At 39.1% G+C, this 18,661-nt stretch overlaps 2 protein-coding genes across 2 annotated transcripts; both read left to right on the top strand.

The window, feature by feature from the left end:
• Positions 1-272: 272 nt before the first annotated feature.
• LOC105229024 (thyroid transcription factor 1-associated protein 26) lies at positions 273-1,005 on the top strand. The gene is made up of 2 exons (XM_011209071.4): positions 273-542; positions 614-1,005. Exons 1-2 carry the CDS (start codon positions 384-386, stop codon positions 848-850), a joined length of 396 nt encoding a protein of 131 aa, XP_011207373.1. The 5' UTR covers positions 273-383; the 3' UTR covers positions 851-1,005.
• An 866-nt stretch (positions 1,006-1,871) lies between these two features.
• Positions 1,872-11,706, top strand: LOC105229023 (hypothetical protein). The gene is made up of 5 exons (XM_049457338.1): positions 1,872-2,810; positions 2,877-3,110; positions 3,680-3,924; positions 6,332-6,724; positions 11,335-11,706. The coding sequence occupies exons 1-5, from the start codon at positions 1,997-1,999 to the stop codon at positions 11,590-11,592; spliced, it is 1,944 nt and encodes a 647-aa protein (XP_049313295.1). The 5' UTR covers positions 1,872-1,996; the 3' UTR covers positions 11,593-11,706.
• The last annotated feature ends 6,955 nt before the right edge of the window (positions 11,707-18,661 follow it).

Here is an 18,661-nt window from a genome sequence, read left to right as displayed (position 1 = left end):
ATCAATATCGTAAAATTGGTGCTGCCGTATTTTATTACTAACCTACCATCAGGGTTGCAAATAATGCATTCAGAAAAAAATTTAATTAACGGCTTTAAAATGTAAATGTTTTTACATAAGAAAATATGCAGATTTGTCATCAAAGATCATTAAAAACTAGATTCTTTCTAGTTGTGCACTTTTGATTCAAGCCATATCTACAATGCATATTAGTTCATCAAGCATATAACTAACAACGCTTTGCTCCATATATAATACAATACAACACTGGCAATCGTAAACAGCTGATTTGTGGCTAAACAAAATATTCAACAAATCTTCCATGTGCGATTTCAAAATTTGTTTTACTTTTCATTGTAAATAAACAAAAAACTTGTTCAAATATGGGAAATTCAAAACCAAAAGTGAAAAATAATAATGCTATTAAAGGGCATCAGCAAAATAAGCGAAAACTTCTTAATAATGGAAAGCAACAGTATAAGTCTAATAAACCTAATATGCCAAACTCAAACCAATGGCGCCGGAAAAAGCCACAAGATGAGGTAAAGACTTACACACTTGTAAAAAAATTGTTTATTTTACATTTATTTATAATATTTTCTTTTTATTTTAGGCCAGAAAACAAAAATTAAAGGAACGTGAAGAACTAAGATTGCAAAAAATTGCAGAATCCAAAGCTGAAAAGGAGCGTGTGCAGCGTGAAAAAGAGGAACGCATACGTAATTACAAGAAGAAACGTTTAGAGAAAACAAAAGTGATCAGCAAGAAAACCAAGCGCGGTCAGCCGCTAATGAAGGATCGCATGGAATTGTTATTGAAGCAAATACAAGAAATGAAACGTGGTGCATAGTTTAGAAATATGTGAAATAATGAATAGTTTATAGGATTAAAGATGAAAGTGTTACGCAAATGAAAATAAGAAATTAAGAAATTTTCCATCAATATGGAAATCTCAAGCGTTATCGTACAATAATATTAGAAAATAAATAATTATAGATAAATAATTTAATTATATAAAATTTAAACAATTGTGTTGAGTGCAAAATATAACACATTTTTTATTAATTCTGTAACCAACAAAAATCTGTTATTATTTTGCAGATGTTTTTAAAAGAGTGGTCACCCTTTTTATGCTTTAATTAAGAACTAAAAAAATGAATTACAAATAAGAAAAACATTAACATCGTTTGCACCGAAGCTAAAATATCCTTCACAATTAAAAAGGTGGTTCAAATAATCACTTGATTTTGATAGTTTAGTTTGTATGTCAGTTACATATCGGTATTTATAGTGGCCCGATCTAAAAGAATTGCTCGAAAATTGGAAAGGTTCGCCAAAAGTCGCGAAGATGTCTTGTCAAAGATAAACAATTTCCATAAAAGAACTCAGTTTTGAAGGTTCATTTTGTATGGCAGTTACATATTTACTAAAGTAGTCCTTTATAAGTGGTTCCGACAAATGAGCCGCTTGTTGAGAACAAAGGGAAGCGTGCAAAATTTCAGATAGCTATCTCAAGACTGTAGGGAATTTTAGCAGAATCGTCTCAGCTCTTCGCGCTGATCATTTATTTCTATATTCATATTTATATAGGGATGTTGTTGTTGTTGTAGTGGCAGTATTCTGACGAGTTGACAGTCGTTGGCCTTAAAAAAGTCCGAGTCCGTTCCAGTTACATAGACTCAAGTGTCGTTGGAACGGACTATATACATACATACATATATGGGGTCTACGACGTTTCCTTTGGGTGTAAAATATATTTTAGTCTTCAATTGTTTAGCGGAAAACCAAGCTATTCACACATATCTATGTGAATGCTTGAATTAAATTAACATCGCTCTACTTGCTGAGGCAAATGCAAATATTCTACGACTTTCCACTCCAAAAATTTTTTGGCATGAAACAATTTTATTTTTCAATCCAAACAGAAAAATTTTACATTTTACCAATAAAAATTAAATCTATTTTAATAAAATTGCTTTATAACTAAATTCTTAAAATGGCGCAAAATTTTCTGTACATGTTCGAATTTGTGGTCGATGATCTGTTGATAACACGGCCAAATCATTGCGCCCCAGAGGAGTACCCAACGTGCTGTGAAATCTCTTTTCGTTCCAGCGTTTTCGTCTCCATATGTGATCGCGAGTTCGGTCAATGCGTCGACGTTTGCGCACCTAAATGTGGCAAATGCTGTCTCTTCTCACTGGAGTCGCCAGTAACGGACAAAGATCGTCTGCTAATACACATTTATAAGAAGAAAACGGATAAATGCAAATTCCTCGTCGGTGCCACAGATATACCAATCAAGCCACTTTTCGATAAGGTAACAGAAAGCTTCAATATTGAAAATCCAAATTGGTTGGAGCAATTGGTCAAACATACCGCGCGTATGCCTGATCCGAAAACACCATCAAAGACTACAGTCGTCGATAATGATTGTGATGACGAAACTTTTGGACGCCGCGAACAAATGTGTCCCACCTCGGAGTTGACCAAGCGTCTGCTGCCGCTATTCAATATGAAACATATGCAAACCGGCAATTTAGTACTCATAATGCGTCTGGTTTGCAATGGACCAACGATTGTATCCAGTTTTCCATTCTCACGCATTTGTTCGACGGCTTGTGGTAAAAAGGTGACACCATGCCCATCCACTTGTCCGGCCATAGCGTCCAAGCCGCAAAGTGTATGCCCAATGCCAGATCCTTGTGCACCGGATCCGGAAAAGAAAAAACCCATATGTCGTCGGTACTTTGCTTGTAATGCCGACAAGGGTTGTCCTTGCGAAGAGTGCGAAGACTATTGCGACAGGGGTAAGTGTGTGGTATATATTGTAGTTATGCAAGAAATCTGTATGTAAATCGAATTGAAATGTGTAGAATGTCCCAGTGGTTGTAAGAAGAAGAAAAAGCAACCATCGCAAAATATTTGCTGTCCACCACCGCCGCCCTGCTGCTCGCCACCGCCTTGTTGCCCGCCGCCGCCTCCGTGCTGCCCGCAACCCGACCCTTGTCAACAAAAGAAGGAACCGCGCACAGATATGTGTCAACGCTACTTTTCCAACGAGCCGAAGGGCTGCACCTGTGAAGAATGCATGGACGAATGCGAGGCGGGTAAGTCGATTTGAAGAGCTTAAAGTAGGAGCGGATCGTACCCTTTTTGTTGTAAAACTTTTATGTAAGAAAATTTTTTATAAACTATTTGCTTTGGTTTCGTTAGTAAAGCTTTCGTTGTTCGGTACTTCCTCAGTACACAAGTCTTGGCAGTAAATGCAACATAACCTTAAAACCGCTCAAAAAATTACAAATAACTTAGCGCTTCCACGGTACGTTCTCCTACCGCACACCCGAGTTCTCTTTCCCATAATATGTGCTAACAAAACGGGTGCGATTCCTTGAGTATGTTTTCGTTGCTTCCACAACTTTCGCCTAATTTCTTATCATTTACACAGCCAAAGCTAGAGCATTACGGAAACTACGCTATTTAATGCAAAAATATGCTTAAAAAAAATTAAAAACATAAAATTGTTCATTCTACAACCTTCAAAATTAAACATAACCTATAAAAATTAAAATGAATTTCTTTCCGTAAAAAACAGTCAAAAGGGTATGTTCTAAACCTTCTCCTGCTATTTGGTTTCTTTGCATCAATAATTCTCTTTAAATTTATGTTTATACATTAGGAAGCACCGAAGAAGAATCGGATTCCTGTCAGCAATGTGTTCCGCCACAAATTATGCCGCCGTGCTTTATTGTTCCTACTAAACCCGAACCGGGCCCTGAGGCATACGAAGAGTTCGAGGCTTGCCTTAATGGTAGTGGCCTGGTAATACGTGTCCTCAAGAACACACATCAAGTGGAGAGTATTGATGATGGTGTTCAGGATAACCTTGATAGTGGTAGTGACTGCGACGGCAAGAATAATGCGGTGAGTTGAAAAATTTGTTTGATAATTAATTATTTTTTGGGATATTTGTAGAACTTTGTAAAGAAAACAATATTTCGAATTTGCCCACAAACTTTGTTGTTGTAACAGCAGTAAATATTTCCAAACTACTTTAGAGTTATTAATCCTTGGTCGAATGTTAGCTCGGCTTTGGTGGGATTGCCTGGACCGTTTTCTTTTTTATTGGCGTAGAAACCGCTTACGCAGTTATAGTCGAGCTTACAACAACGCTCTAGTCGTTCTACCTTTTCGTTGTTTGGCGAAAGTTGGAAATTCCAACTGAAGCAAGGTTTTCTCCACCTGGTCTTTCCAACCGATTAGAGGTCTTCCTCTTCCTCTGCTTCTCCCGGCGGATCCTGCTTCGAATACTCTCACAGCTGTAGTGCTTTCGTCCATTTGGACGACATGACCTAGCAAGAGTAGCCACTATCTCTTAATTCGGTGAACTATGTCAATGCCGTCATATAGCCCATATAGCTCATCGTTCCATCGAATGCGATACTCCCCGTTGCCAATGCGCAAAAGACCATAAATCTTCCGCAGGATCTTTCTCTCGAAAACTCGTAATGTCGACTCATCAGATACTGCCACCGTCCATGCCTCTGCACCATATAGCAGGACGGAAATAACAAGTGCCTTATAGAGTTTGGTTTTTGTTCGCCGAGAGAAGAATTTATTTTCAATTGCCAACTCAGTCCGAAGTAGTACCTGTTGGCAAGAGTTATTTTACGTTGGATTTCGCGGCTGATGACGAGAGATATTTCGTCTTGCCCTCGTTCACAACCATTTGCTTCGCTTTCTTATCCAGTCTGGAGAAAGCAGAACTATCGAAGTGGGGTTACGCCAGCAGCTGTAGACTGTTATAAAAGATTATGCCTTCTCGATTCAGCTCCACAGCTCGAATTATTTTCACCAGTAGTAGACTGAAGACGTTGCACGAAAGGGAGTCGCCTTGTCTAAAACCTCGTTTGGTATCGAACGGCTCGGAGAGGTCCTTCCCCATCCTGACGGAGCTCTCAACGTCCAGTATTAGTTTTGCAGGGATACCAAATTCAGACATCGCGGCATAAAGGCAGCTCCTTTTCGTGCTGTAAAAAGTAACTTTAAAATCTCCTTTCACGGGTCTTTTCCAAGATTTGGCGCATGGTGAATATCTGGTCGGTTGTTGATTTGCCAGGTCTAAAGCCACACTGATAAGGTCCAATCAGTTTGTTGACGGTGGGCTTTAATCTTTCACACAATACGCTCGCTAAGACCTTATATGCGATGTTGAGGAGGCTTATCCCACGGTAGTTGGCGCAGATAGTGGAGTTTCTCTCTTGTGTATTGGCAGAGCAAACTTAAATTCCAATCGTCGAGCATGCTTTGCCCCTTATCAGTTCTCCGCCGCTGTATTTGAATAGCTCGGCAGATAATCTATCGGCCCCCGCTGCTTTGTTCGTCAGACTGGCAATTGCTATTAGAACTTCTTCATGGTCGGGCAATGAAACGTCCGAACCATAGTCGACCTACCGTGAAAAAACTTATGGGCATTTTTACCCAAGTTATCTAAATTTTTGAGGTATCGAACTGAAAAAATACGCGAACATTTCTTCTACAAATTAACTTCAGATATCGAGTATAAGATCTTCAGAGCATAGGGCTGACCTTTCATCGAAAGTTTTTGGAAAAATATGAAATTTCTTTTTTTCACTTTCTCTTTCTTCTACTGCTCTAGCCGCAACATACTCAATGTAATAATTTTCTTCCTCCTTGTTGATTGTAATCGATTCTCAATTTCGTCTATAATTAAGAATTATTAAATCTGTATGTAGCCCCTTCCTTACATGTTACGAGTATATGCTGAGCAGGGTATAATAAATTTGTGTCGAAAATTGTAACAGCCAGTAAGAAACGTCGAAAGACCCTATATAGAAAAGATCAGCGTGACAAGCTGAGTAAATTCCGTCATATCCATTTGTATGTTCGCCTGTTTCTTTGTATATACACGAACTAGTCCCTCAGCTTTTGAGATATTGATTCTTTTGTCTTCAAGAAGCCGCTCATTTATTGGAAGCGCTGATATCGGACCCCTATAGTGTATAGCTGTCAGACAAACTGATCGGACATAATCAAGCCCTTATGCGGAAAACTTTTTTATTTGACAAAAACGAAATTCACGAAATTCGATAAGGATTATTATCCAAAGCAACTCTAGAATCTCCGAACAAGGATCCGATCATTACATCATTTAAGATTTTATATTTGGTTATGCATATGATTGCTATAGGAGATACACCTGTGAAGTGTAGGCGATGTTGCTTTGGTGCAGCCGAAGTTAACGTTTTGTCTTATTTCTCGATTCATTTCATTGTCATTCTTATTATTACCATCATTCTTATATTTACAGGATAACAACAACAACAATCGTTGTGAAACCATAAATGAAATACTACAACGCAGTAATTTCGCCAAGAATCACGTAAAACGACGCACGAACGGTCACATCATCAACGGACCGAAATTACCAAAAATACGTGCTAATATCAAATATGCCGGCAATGACTCTTGCGAACCCGATAATTACTGCGTGCCCTTCAATAAGATCAAGTCAATCTGCAATGCGGAACAAAAACTTGAACTCTATCGACGTAAGGGACCCTGTTGCACTGACGATTGTGGACCGATTGCGCCGCCACTACATCCACAAGATGTCCGCAACTGTTGTCTACAAGTCGATCCTCAAGAGATCAAAGACACTTTGAAGGGCATTAATGCCGATACCCGCAAGAAGGGCATTGAGGTAAGTTTTGACGAGAGTTGAAATGTTGGGTAGTTATAAAACTGCCGGTAATTCTTGATCAATTGAAAGTGAGTGAATGTTAGCGCATGTCTACACACTCCCAACATGCTCCAAGATATACTCGTATTTAGTGGCACGTTTCACATTCACTTTGATTGAGTATTTGCACAAGTCGATTTTGTGGACCTCATTTTTCGCCACTGATTTATAGACCGCAACTGAATAACCCACGTAGAGATCGACTGACTGATAAGCTAACTGCGTCCACGAACTCTTGCATTCGCTCAAACACACAAACACACATTTACACACGTTTTCCGATTGCAACGACTCGTAATGATTGTTCGTGTTGTTGTATTTGCATTGCGCCGCAGAAAATTGGGAGAAAATGAAAACCGCAGTGTATAAATTCTGTCTTTTATGTTGTTGTTTTATCAACTTGCCACCGCTTACGGATGTTGCTGCTGCTTTTGCCTTATATAAAAGTAGCTATTCTGCGGAGCGGAATGTTTGTATGTATAACACAGATAACAATGACGACTGCACGCGCATTTCTATGGTAGGTATGTCTGTACTCTAAATGCACTTGTTGCTGGCCCCTGCAAATGCTGGAGTTGTTAACAGGCCCTGCGGGAAAATTCGAAATGAAATTGTGGTGTGAAACCGTAGCTAGCGTCGTAGATTGTGAAGTCGATCTCAACGTGAAACAGACGTAGGAACAGGCCTTCAGGTCGAACCGAGTGCATTAGAAGTCTTCAAGTAGGTCTCCGCTTATCTTTTTTCATTGATTTTCTGTTTGTCAGTCAAGTTATCTTTTGAGACAAGACGAGGTCTCACTACATCTTTTGGATTCCTTTGGTCTTTGACAAATGTGGTATATGTCCAGGGTTGCTCTAAACACAGTCCTCTTAAATTCTCAATATATGTCATCTCATGTTGTTTAAAACGATGAAGAACACTGCAAGCCTTGATGTAGATTAGATTTGACAAGTAAATGAGGATTGCACCGCGACCTTAGGTCTATTGTGCCCTCTCGTAAGTCACAACGACACACCAAGTCCTAGAAAATTGATAAATTCCAATGTACTGCTGGTGCTATTGAGGCGCTGTGATTCCTATTTGGAAACATGGATCCAATGGCATTTATCATGCGTCTATAGACTGTGCAGAGGTGTTGAGCAGTCAATTAGGAGGTATTTTGGAGTTTCAAACTCCAAGTCGCGGAGCCAGCAATTCGCACAGCTTGACCCATGTTATATAAGTGCTTCGTGAGTTTATAATGGCCCGTTATAATGGTAAAAGTCCTTGCGGAGCAGCTCCTTTTATGGTGTGGGGACCAACTGCAATGAAAGATTACCATTTTGGTGGATGCTACGGAGAATCAGCCAGCTCATTCCCTGCTATACTTTTGTGACCTGGAACCCGAATAAGGTGCACTTGGTTATCAATATTCCGATTGCCTGGTCGTCGGGCCTAATCCTGTCTCGCTTCTCTGCTTACATACCTTCGCGAAAGGATAGGTTTGGGACGGAAGAACTCGTTCGAGGAGAAGGCTGTTGAAATATTTTTTTTTTTAAATAAAACAAAGCTTGCGAACAGGGTTGGTAGAAGAGTATACTATCGGGAAATTTTCATCAGCTCCAGTTTTAGTATTTTTGATCACTGCAAAAGTGAAGGTGGCTACCGTAATTGAAACAGCAGATCTACTGCTCCGGAGCGCAGTCTCCTTCAGAGCGGTGACAATCCACTCCGATGGTAGGGCAGCGTTATAAGTTTTGAGTTCGCTGCCTGCGCGCTCAATACTAGTGAAAGGATGTCTAGAATTCCTTATCTCTACCAGCGACTTATTTTCCATTTTACGATTAGGCAGGTTTATGTGCGACAGCGAAAACGTAACCTAATCTATATATTCGTCTAATCATTACTCCTAAGGCTTCCGATTCGTGCCAATTGCCACTAACTAGTATTCTCATTTCTCAAGTTATTCCTGCAGGGCATCCATAAGTCGTACTACTGTATATGCAACGCATTAAGCTACCACTTCTCATTTCATGCATTTCAGTATGATTCAGTTCCATTCGATTGCTTTCGTTCGCATGACATCGCCAACAAATTCCATCGCATAGCAATTGTAGCAAGTCAGCCAAATCAAAGCTGGGCCAATGCAATACCATAAAAACCACCAATCCAATGCAATTGAATCTTATTGTATGGTATCTAGTCGGAGCACCGATTTGTCCCAGTTTGCGTGCATTTGTTTAACTTTTTCAATTCAATTCGCTTTCATCGTTTTCCACAAACATTTTTATCACAATTCCATGCAAACATACATACATTCGTTCGTACATCCACCGTACATTGTGTCTTTATGCCACATGTGTTGCATAAGTGCTCCATTTATCGGTGGTTACAATTAGCGCACAGGTTGCTCTTTTCTACTCGAGCTTTGGAAAATTGCATAAGCTCGCTTAAATACCGTTAAAATCTTTGTTAGTTTTACATAACTGTTTGGAAATTGGCCGTATGTATAAGGGTACGAAAGCAAAATGTTTAAGTTCATAACTGTAAATTACAGTTACTGAAGGTAGTTGTCCATAAACCTGCATTTAATTCAGTTTGGTTGCAAAAAGCAATACGAGCTATCAGGGTACAGGGTACCGGCTATGTTTCACTTTGGCACAGCGCTTGGAAAGTAAGTAAGTAAGTTCACGTTGTCCGGTGGCTATCGAAAAATGCCAACTAAAATCCAATATGCACTATGTCTGCTTTTTTGCTTTTCTGATATTATAGACTTAGAACAAGATTCCTTCTAATGAAAAGACTTTAGATCAAGCGACAAATGTCACCAGTCATTGAGTTTAATGGATGCTGGTAGTGGGACAAGCTACAAGCTCTAACCGGAGGCTTAAATCAGGTACCATGGAGCGCAGTAAGCCGTTGGAACTCGCTCCAATCTGTTCATTGGACTTGGCACTTTGTGAAGATTCTTGGTGGCTGTTTTTTAAATCTAAAGACAGGTAGAATTGAAAATTCAGTTCTGTCTGAAGCAGCATTGCGGCTGGGAGCCGGACCCACAGCATTGCAAAGGTTTTAGGTCGACCTCGAACGCAACCAAGGTGGAAAAGGTATACCATTCACCTGACCAATTGCAATCAAATAATAATTGCAGAAAGTTTGTAATATTTGGAGCGCTGGAAGTTCTGGGTACCACTAAAGTATGAGTGTTGTTCTACTACTTCATATGTCCTTCCAAGACATAGTACGTATGGTAAATTATTATTCAATCAAGCCCAAATCCAAATTAAAAATACTCATATTTTAGTCCCCTTGGGTAAGAAGAATTTATTCAAATGCTTTCAGAAGATGTGATGTTAGACTTATTGGTCTATATTGCTTCTGCTTTGCCCGCCTTCGGTATGAATACGAATCTCGCCCTCTCTCCAAGAGATAGGTCCAAAGGATTAAAATTACTGCCTTGCTATACAGATCCCAGTTAATATCCTTACGATTCCTGAAATTTATAGGGAAAGCTCACATAGCTGTGGGCAAGAAATGAGGGTGTACAAAGCACATCCCAATCTTCGGCAGTGATTAATTTGATCGTATACAGTGTTACAAGTTCAAGATATATATGTTAGTTCCTCTTTCCGGCTAGCCATTGCTGGATTACTTATCATTATAAAGTTTAGTAAAGATTCAAACCTTTTTTCCCCGCTACTTCATACTATGCCGTGGCCATTGGTGTTTGCCCTTATTACCCAGTAGCCGTTGCATGCACCAACGGCGTTCTATTGGGCCGCTTCACCATCGTCTGGCATATAACAGGATTCAAGGATTAGCTACAAATCTTTGTCATCTTTTACGGCTACTACAGGCAGGTCATCTGAAGAGAAATTTGGATCAATAACATGAATGTACACGTTTCTTTACCAGTATGACTGTTCTCATCTTGTTTGTTGCACTCGGTAAAGTATGTTGGCGACGCTAGTCCAGACACCATGTTTTCAGAGGCTGTCCATGGTTCCTGAACAAAAGCATCATCGGAGGCGATCCTGTCTTAGTTGAAGAGGACTTCGGCAGAGGCGACTTTGCTCTTATGCAAGTTTATTTGAAGAATGTTCACTGTTAAATTCGGATTTCTACTCGACTTCTCTGGCGTGTTTTCGATGTTGTCGGTTAGGTTGCGCTTCTTGAGACGAAGGTGCATGCTACCTACGTGCCATCACACCTTCCCGACTCTTTCATACTACAAATCCTCAGTCAACTTGTTTATTGGGAGGAAGTATTTGGACTACCATCGTTCTTGTCGGTGTTGGTGACCGTCAGCATCCTCCAACCTTCCGAACATCCCAATTTCGTCTTCTGAGGAGCTGCAGAGCATCCTCCGCTTTTTACCGTGCGAGATATTAGAATCTTCGCCTTCAAAATAAAGAGAATACAGTTAGGGTCTACTATTTCTAGAACGGCGCACTCCCACAGGTCTTGAAGCCTCGCGACCACTTCCTTTACCCTTAGCAGTGAGGAGACAAATTAATCTAAAATAATTCCTTATGAGCATTACTTTTAATTTAAATTTGCCTTTGATTAAATACATAAATAAAATTTTGCAGGTTTGCTACAAAACTTGCGAGGACACCGATAGCGACGTCTTCCTAGTGAAACTAGGCAATAAACAACAACATCGCCGTAAGCGCAACACCATTGAAATCGAATTGAAGACGCCGAAGCAACCGATTGTGTTGCCGAAACAGAAAATGACCACGGAGACACAGATTACCGACAAGGAGCTGGACGAAGCGCTCGCCGCCCTCTGTGGTGGTAAGAAGAAGGGAAAGAAAGGGAAAAAGGGAAAGAAGAAGAAGAAGTAAACTTAAAAATTAACTGATATTTCGCGCTAAAATCAAAATGTATTTAAATTGAATTTATTATATTCTGTTTAAATCAACAATTATCTTATTTACAATTAAAACAAAAATACAAAAAAACTAAAATAACTATTCATAATTCGTAGCTAAAATACATAAACAATGAACAGAGAGAATCATGTTTAGGTTTTTAAATTAGCAAAACGCTTAGTAGCCAATACAAATTTGCACAGGCGTTGAATTTCCATTCCCACCAGTTCGGTGGGATGTCTGACGGTATGCGCTCCGAACTATTTAAGTATTGACCTCCCACTTCATTGCATTCTATAAAACTGTGTCGATGGCGTCTGATAAGATTTCCAATCTTACAGCATAAACGTCAATAGGGCAATGGCCTGTTAAAGCATCACAACTAGGCAGAGTCTAGACTTACTAAGGGCAAAGAGATAACTAGATCTCTTGCGATCGATCTTGGTCCAAAAGGTATTTGTGACAGCACATGTACCAATGGTGGCCTAGCGCTGGCCAAGCTATCTACTAGTAGACCGCAACAGGATACGGGAGCACCGACCTGCTTCCAGTCCACCAATAACGGTTTTAGAGTGTCATTCCTTGCTAGCTCATCAGCTTTACAATTTCCTGCGATTCGCTGTGGCTTGACCACTAAATCTGTTTCTACTTTAATTAGTGTAACCTCGGCTTGAAAGACAGTGCAATAGTCAGGAAGTCTGAAGCTGGAGATAATGGAGTTCCTGACAGTAAACCGCTCCGCCAACCTTCCCACCAAAATTTAACCCATCAGTAAATAAGCTAACTGTCCCTCTTCTTCAACGGCTTCTTCCCACCCACAACTTCCTCGCCGGTATATGGGCAGAGGAGGAGCCGCGAGAGTTCGGTTTGGCGCCCCCATGATCTAAGTGATCCGGAATGAAATCAAACTGTGTGAGGATATCCTAGTGTTCAGATACGTGTTCTTTTAGGAACTCAGTTTCTCTGAGTTCGATAGCAATTTTCGCAGCCATGCACCTTCCGATGATGTCTACGGGCACTGTGTGCAAGATGACGTCAATTGTCATAGTTGAAGTGGACCTTAGTACACCATAGATGCTGATAAGCGCCGCCCGAAAGAACGCTCTCGAGTATCTTTGCAAATGTAATATTTTCTAAAGCCCTCAACGACATAAAGACTCCATAGAACATAAAGAGCTTGACTATGGTGACGTAGCGTTAGAGAACCACTTTCGGTAAGAGCTTTTGCCAATAGCTCTTCTACAGGAGTATAAGGCAATCGATGTCTTTTTTGGTCTCTCTTCGATATTCGGCTTGCACGAAAACTTCCTATCCAGGATGAGTCCTAGATATTTCATTGTATTGCCGGTCGCAAACAGATGTCTCCCATTTGCGGTAGCGGTGCCACCGTGATCTTGAATCTTCTAATAAATAAAACCATTTGTTACAACGCTGAGATACCCCTGCGACAACTCGAACACGATATTCAGGAAATTTCTTTTGACCATAACTGCTACATCGCTTGTATAGCTAATCACCCATCAGCCACGATCCTCAAGGTTTCTGATCAGGTCGTTAACGACCAGAATCCATAGAAGAGAAGAGAGAACTTAATCCCTTTGCCACACAGAAGATTAAAAATAAGGAGTTGCCAGTCCATCGGTCTATCCAAAGTTTTTAGTAAAAAGGAGTGGAAGCTGATGGATATAAAATTCTTGGCCGTAACGTGGGAGCCTCTACGGGCCTTTGGGATGTACGTAGAACCTAAGAGTAATGTTTAGATTTTAATAATTTATATTTTTATATTTTGCTCTATTCTTATTTTCAATTTTTATAGTTATAGTTTATATAGTTTATAGTTCTTTTTTCTTTGCTTTTCTTTTTTTTTTTGTTTTGGTTTTTGTGAATGCCCATATACAACATTCTCTGCCAAAAGAGTAAAAGTGTTTTTACATAAGGTATTCGGAAATTGTTGGGGGTATCCATGAAAGTACTCCAGCAAGCTGGCATACCGTATGTGGCATGAGGAAGTCATGTCGATATGCTTTTGTGTGTATGTGTGTATATTTTGGGCTAGTTGCTGCTCGCACAATTGAAATTCGCTCACCATTTGTTGCCGCGCTGCCATTAAATATGGTTGTACCGGTAATATTAGCAGATTCCAACTAAAACAAGAACAACAACAAATATTGCTACATATAATAGCAAACAGGCAACAACTGTGTGATACATAAACGCCATCAACAGCGTTATGGCATAAAGATACGACTAAGAAAAGCGATCGCACAATTACCCCATTCAACTCGACGTGGCAGCTCAACCGGCTGCTGCTGTTATTGGCTACCGCTTCAGCATTGCTACGAGAGCGGTTCGAAATATGCTTAGCTTACAAGAGAAAAGAAAAAATCGGTTATAAGGTGATTTCTCTATATAGTCTCCTTTAAACTCGATGTACTTGTTCCAGCGATCCTCTGTCTTCTTTTAGTCCTCTGAAAATTACTGCAATTTGGCTTTGAAAGGGCTTAGTGACCCTTCTCCAGGTAGCTGACATCGACCACTCCTTTCGAGTCCCAGAAAACGTTGTTCATTAACTTTCCAGTTGATAGGAAATTTTTCACTTCGGAGCCAGATCATCAGGTGGAGCCCGCTGTTTTAACCGTTCCTTGGGTTCTGGTGTAAACTAAAGGATCCATATTTTCAGGACGGTAAGATAACATACAGTAAAATCTTTCAATTGTGCTGAAACAGTATTATGAATCGCGTTGAAGTGATCTCAAGATTCGGCTTGTTGTCCGAAGTGAGCGAATACGGCATTCCCGATATTGCATGATGGATGGGATATTTCGAGTCGATTACTGCCTCAGCCATCTTGCCATTCGTCGATCACCGGTTTACAAATACGAGATCGAGAACTTCTGTCAAGATATGTTGTTGTTGTTGTAGCGGCGGAGTTCTCTCGATTTGTTTGTCTGTCTGTCTTTGGCCTGATTAAAATTCGGGGTCCATTCCGGTTACTTAGACCCGACTGTCGTGGGAACGAGTTCTCTTTGGTGACGGACGTTTTCGAAGCTCTACGACCTCGTTGAAATGTCTTAAATAAATTTTTGTATCATGTGAGGAAGAGAATCAATAATACCGGTGCATGATTTTCTTATCAAAAACTAAAATCAAATCGTTGAACGATATTGCTCTTCTCCATTCTATTAAAATTTGAGCACATGCCCTCGTACATACCTGCGTACTGGTTACTGCTATTAATGCAGCTGTTGCATTTGTTGTTGTTGTTGCACGGGTATGCAATAGCTGCCAGATGATGGCATTGCGACACTTCTGTTTGCCCAACTTAGTAGCACCGCCGTGTAATCATCATGTACATCTGGTTGTCTTACAAATAGTCGGCCATCCACAGCGTGTCTTAAGGAAATCTACGAAGATTTTGCAATGTGTATTCGTGCTGGCGCAGTTTTTTTTATTCTTAGAAAAAATGCGAAAAATACCGGATCGTTTGTGGTGTGAATTACGATCGTTCAACGATTGAAATTGCCCACTTGGCGCTCTTCTGCTAGAGTCGCGTAACTGCTCTTCGCCAGCTAAGCTGCCGGCTAACCTCTGCGAATGCTGTTTGTTTTGACGTTGGCGTTGTCATGCGCTTAGTTGCTAATACCCGCTAATATTTGCGATTTAAGTCCGCTCCTCAAGTACAAAACCAACATTTGCCTACATTGCAGAAGTTGCCACTGCGTGTTTTGCAAAAGCTTCACACTCGGCTGGTCTAATTTATTATGCGCAAAGATGTTCGCCGGACGCACAAGTCCACCTTCAGGTAAGTGCACACCTACAGAACGAGATGTGCATACCCATCAAAGCATATATACATACTTATATGTAGATTATTATATTTGTAAGTGTGTTTTAAGGTATTTTATTATTAGGGTGTGGGTTATTTGTCAGTTGGATTTACAAGTATTTTCTGAGATATGCCTTTTTAGAGGCACATAGTCAGACTTTTCTAAAATTTTAGATAAATATACATATAATAAAAATTTAAAAGTTTTTTAAAAATTCAGATACCGTCTTGTAAAGTATAGCCTTTTTTATGAAAAGGCAGTTTTCGAAATTTTTCAATTTTCGATTTTTTCAAATTCATCGACGGATAAGACCGGAATCACTACAGCATTGGGATCCCCCACTTTTATTGCCAAACAAAAATCAATCTCAAAGCTTTAAACAATACACAATGAGTTTAAGAATGGCAAGATAGTTATGAATCTTATTGACATCGAGAAATATAGAATTTTACATTAAAATTTATATGAAAGAAATTGTATTTCTAAGGAAGAGCTATCCCCAAATCGAATCTATATATTGGGGCACTCATATGGCTCCAAAAGAAACACAGATTTAGAAAGGGTAATCCAATTCGAAGGTCTCTACTTGTTAAAAAAAGACAGAAACTTCAAATTCAATGCGGAATATTTATTATTATCATACGAATGAACATTCTTTGGCACTTATTTTTTGAAGATTATCTCTTCCAAATGTCGGCTGTGACTACATCTCAGATAGTCCTTGATTTTCGATGACTCTTTTGAGTATTTCAACTGCTAACTGGGTAATGACACACGTGATGTTTTGTTTCAAGACCTGAATCGAAGTGGAATTGTTCGCATTAGACTTTACATATACCCACAGGAAAAAGTCTAACGGTGTGATATCACATGATCTTAGTGCCCAACCGACCGAAGTGTGGGAAGTGGCACCGTCTTGTTGAAACGAAATGTAACCGATATCTCAAGCTTCATTCAAATATGGAACGATGATTGCAAAGACCCAAACCAAAGGCCACACAAACTGTTGTTTTTTCTGGATGAAATGACAGCTTTTGAATATCTTCATGTTGTTCTTTGTCCCACATGCGGCAATTTTGCTTGTCTATATCATGGTTGAAGAAACATTGGCTCGAAAACGTCGGATCTTTTTGGAACTTTTCAAGGGTCCATATAATGAAGCGGATACGGTTCTTGCACAATTTGGTATGCTTTCAATTTAAGATCTCGAAGTAAAATGCGCGAAATCGTTCCATACGTCAGTCAGAGTTGCTGCGAACAGCGCCGAATCGACTCTCTTCGTGTACACTCTCAGCTACGGTATCCAAAACAACGGTATAATCTCCAAATTAATAGTTCAGATCGAATTGACGGATCAAAATCTTGTGTTATTAAAGCTTCGGTACAGCCGAAGTTAAAGTTTTTTCGCAATCCTAACCATTAGAGGCCCCTCTTCAAGCCCGATTGTTATCGTTTTTATTATTTTGTGATACTTTGTCTTGTTCTTTTTCTTCAAGTGAAACTATTTTTCTGCATTTTCCTTTAAATGTTGCAAGAACCCTTTAGTAATTTAAATGGCTATTTCCTTATCAAGATAGTATTACTGTTGTGTCTTCCCACTCTTAGTTTTCGATTCACGGGTTTGGTTCGGATGACTGTCGATGGGGTTCCAGAGTGAATACATGAATCTATGTTTCGTATATTGTATATTTTTTCCCACTTTGCCCAGTGTATTTGCATACCCGAATATTCATAATAGAAATATTCAACACGTTGCTTTAGTCCTATAGTCATTCAATATAATATATTGTTTCAGGATTGTTTTTTGCCTTAGTCTATAGCAAGTGTGGTACAGAAGAGCAGTTTTAATATCACCCGAAATTACATTTAGTCCTTTTTATTAGAAATTCCAAACCTTGCCACTCTCAAAACACTAAATAATGTCGAGTATCCGGAAGTTGTAATATTCATAGAATGATATTGTGCAGGTAATGTTTAATAACATAACATATATGCATCAAATATCTCAAGTGATCCCTTCACAGTAAAAAAAAAAAAATATTTCTGGTTGCATGATAATAAAAATTCAGAAGATTTGTTATAAATTGCCTAGAAAAAATTGGCACTTTGCCTTTTTCAAAATTATTCAGACCTCTTGGAGACATTATGCTAGTTTCGCTATACCTGTTCTTTATTTTTCCCACGTTTTATGTTAACTCATCTTCATATCTTTGACACATGCTTGAATTTTAATTTTATTTGAACAATAACTCAACCAAATTCGATTAGATCTATTTTTTTTTTCAAATTTATAAGACTGTTTCTCTGGCTGCCAAAGTGTCGGTAGAGATAAGGCAAGCATGATTGGACGCAGAAGCCTTCATAAGTGAAATTAGAAGCAAGTCTCAATTACAATAATTGTGAGTAATTAGCAAACACACAGGCAGTTTGAAACTTATTTAAATAAAAGGCTGACAAAAAGCGCACACCCTAATACATATACATATATACAAATAGAAGCGTGCATATAAAAGTAGTTCGCTTGGTGGACTTCTTGCGATGAATAATGTAAATATTGAAACTATCGTATTAGCTTGAGCGATTGACTGTTCATTGAAGAATTTTATATAATATTTTGATAATTTTATTTGCGTTTAATTGAATTTTCAATTGCTTTGCAATTAGTCGCTTTACCTTTACTTAAACAGGTACATACATAATGGATGCATGTGGTCATACTCAGCTGTCCAAAAAATATTGATGCGCTTATCAACCTTGACATGACATTACTAAATGTTTGGCCTTTGGAATTTCAATTACATAATTTACAACTAAGCAATAGTAACACATGTTATTAATCCCAAAAGTGTTGTATGAGATTTATTATACTTGAATTAAGATGTCAAGAAATAAAAAAAGAATTATGTATCTGACACTAGGCGGGACAGAAGTAGAAGATCAGTGGATTTATTATGAATATTGAATGCTACAATAATAGGACGATAGGAAAAAAATAGTATGCATAATGTTTATTTCAGAATTAAATATCACTTTTAATCATAATTCATCTGTTATGGCGAAGGAATAAAATATTGTATTCGGTGATATTTACCTGTGCATATACTGCTGTTTATATTGAAAATGTTTGCGTATACATCATATCGGCAGCCGGGGATTATCTAAGCGGAAGGTCTCATAGTTGAAAATTTCTAAATACCATTGACGAGTTACAGACG

This window comes from Bactrocera dorsalis, chromosome 5 (assembly GCF_023373825.1).
Source record: "Bactrocera dorsalis isolate Fly_Bdor chromosome 5, ASM2337382v1, whole genome shotgun sequence".
Classification (NCBI taxonomy): Eukaryota; Metazoa; Arthropoda; class Insecta; order Diptera; family Tephritidae; genus Bactrocera; species Bactrocera dorsalis.
Note: the sequence above shows the minus strand (reverse complement) of the source record. Positions and strands in the feature narration are given on the sequence as shown.

Coding starts and splice junctions, on each gene's coding strand:
- LOC105229023 (XM_049457338.1), top strand. CDS start 1,997: ATGGCGCAAAATTTTCTGTACATGTTCGAATTTGTGGTCGATGATCTG. Junction 3,111..3,679: donor CATGGACGAATGCGAGGCGG/GTAAGTCGATTT, acceptor TTTATACATTAG/GAAGCACCGAAGAAGAATCG. Junction 3,925..6,331: donor GCGACGGCAAGAATAATGCG/GTGAGTTGAAAA, acceptor TTATATTTACAG/GATAACAACAACAACAATCG.
- LOC105229024 (XM_011209071.4), top strand. CDS start 384: ATGGGAAATTCAAAACCAAAAGTGAAAAATAATAATGCTATTAAAGGG. Junction 543..613: donor GGAAAAAGCCACAAGATGAG/GTAAAGACTTAC, acceptor TTTTTATTTTAG/GCCAGAAAACAAAAATTAAA.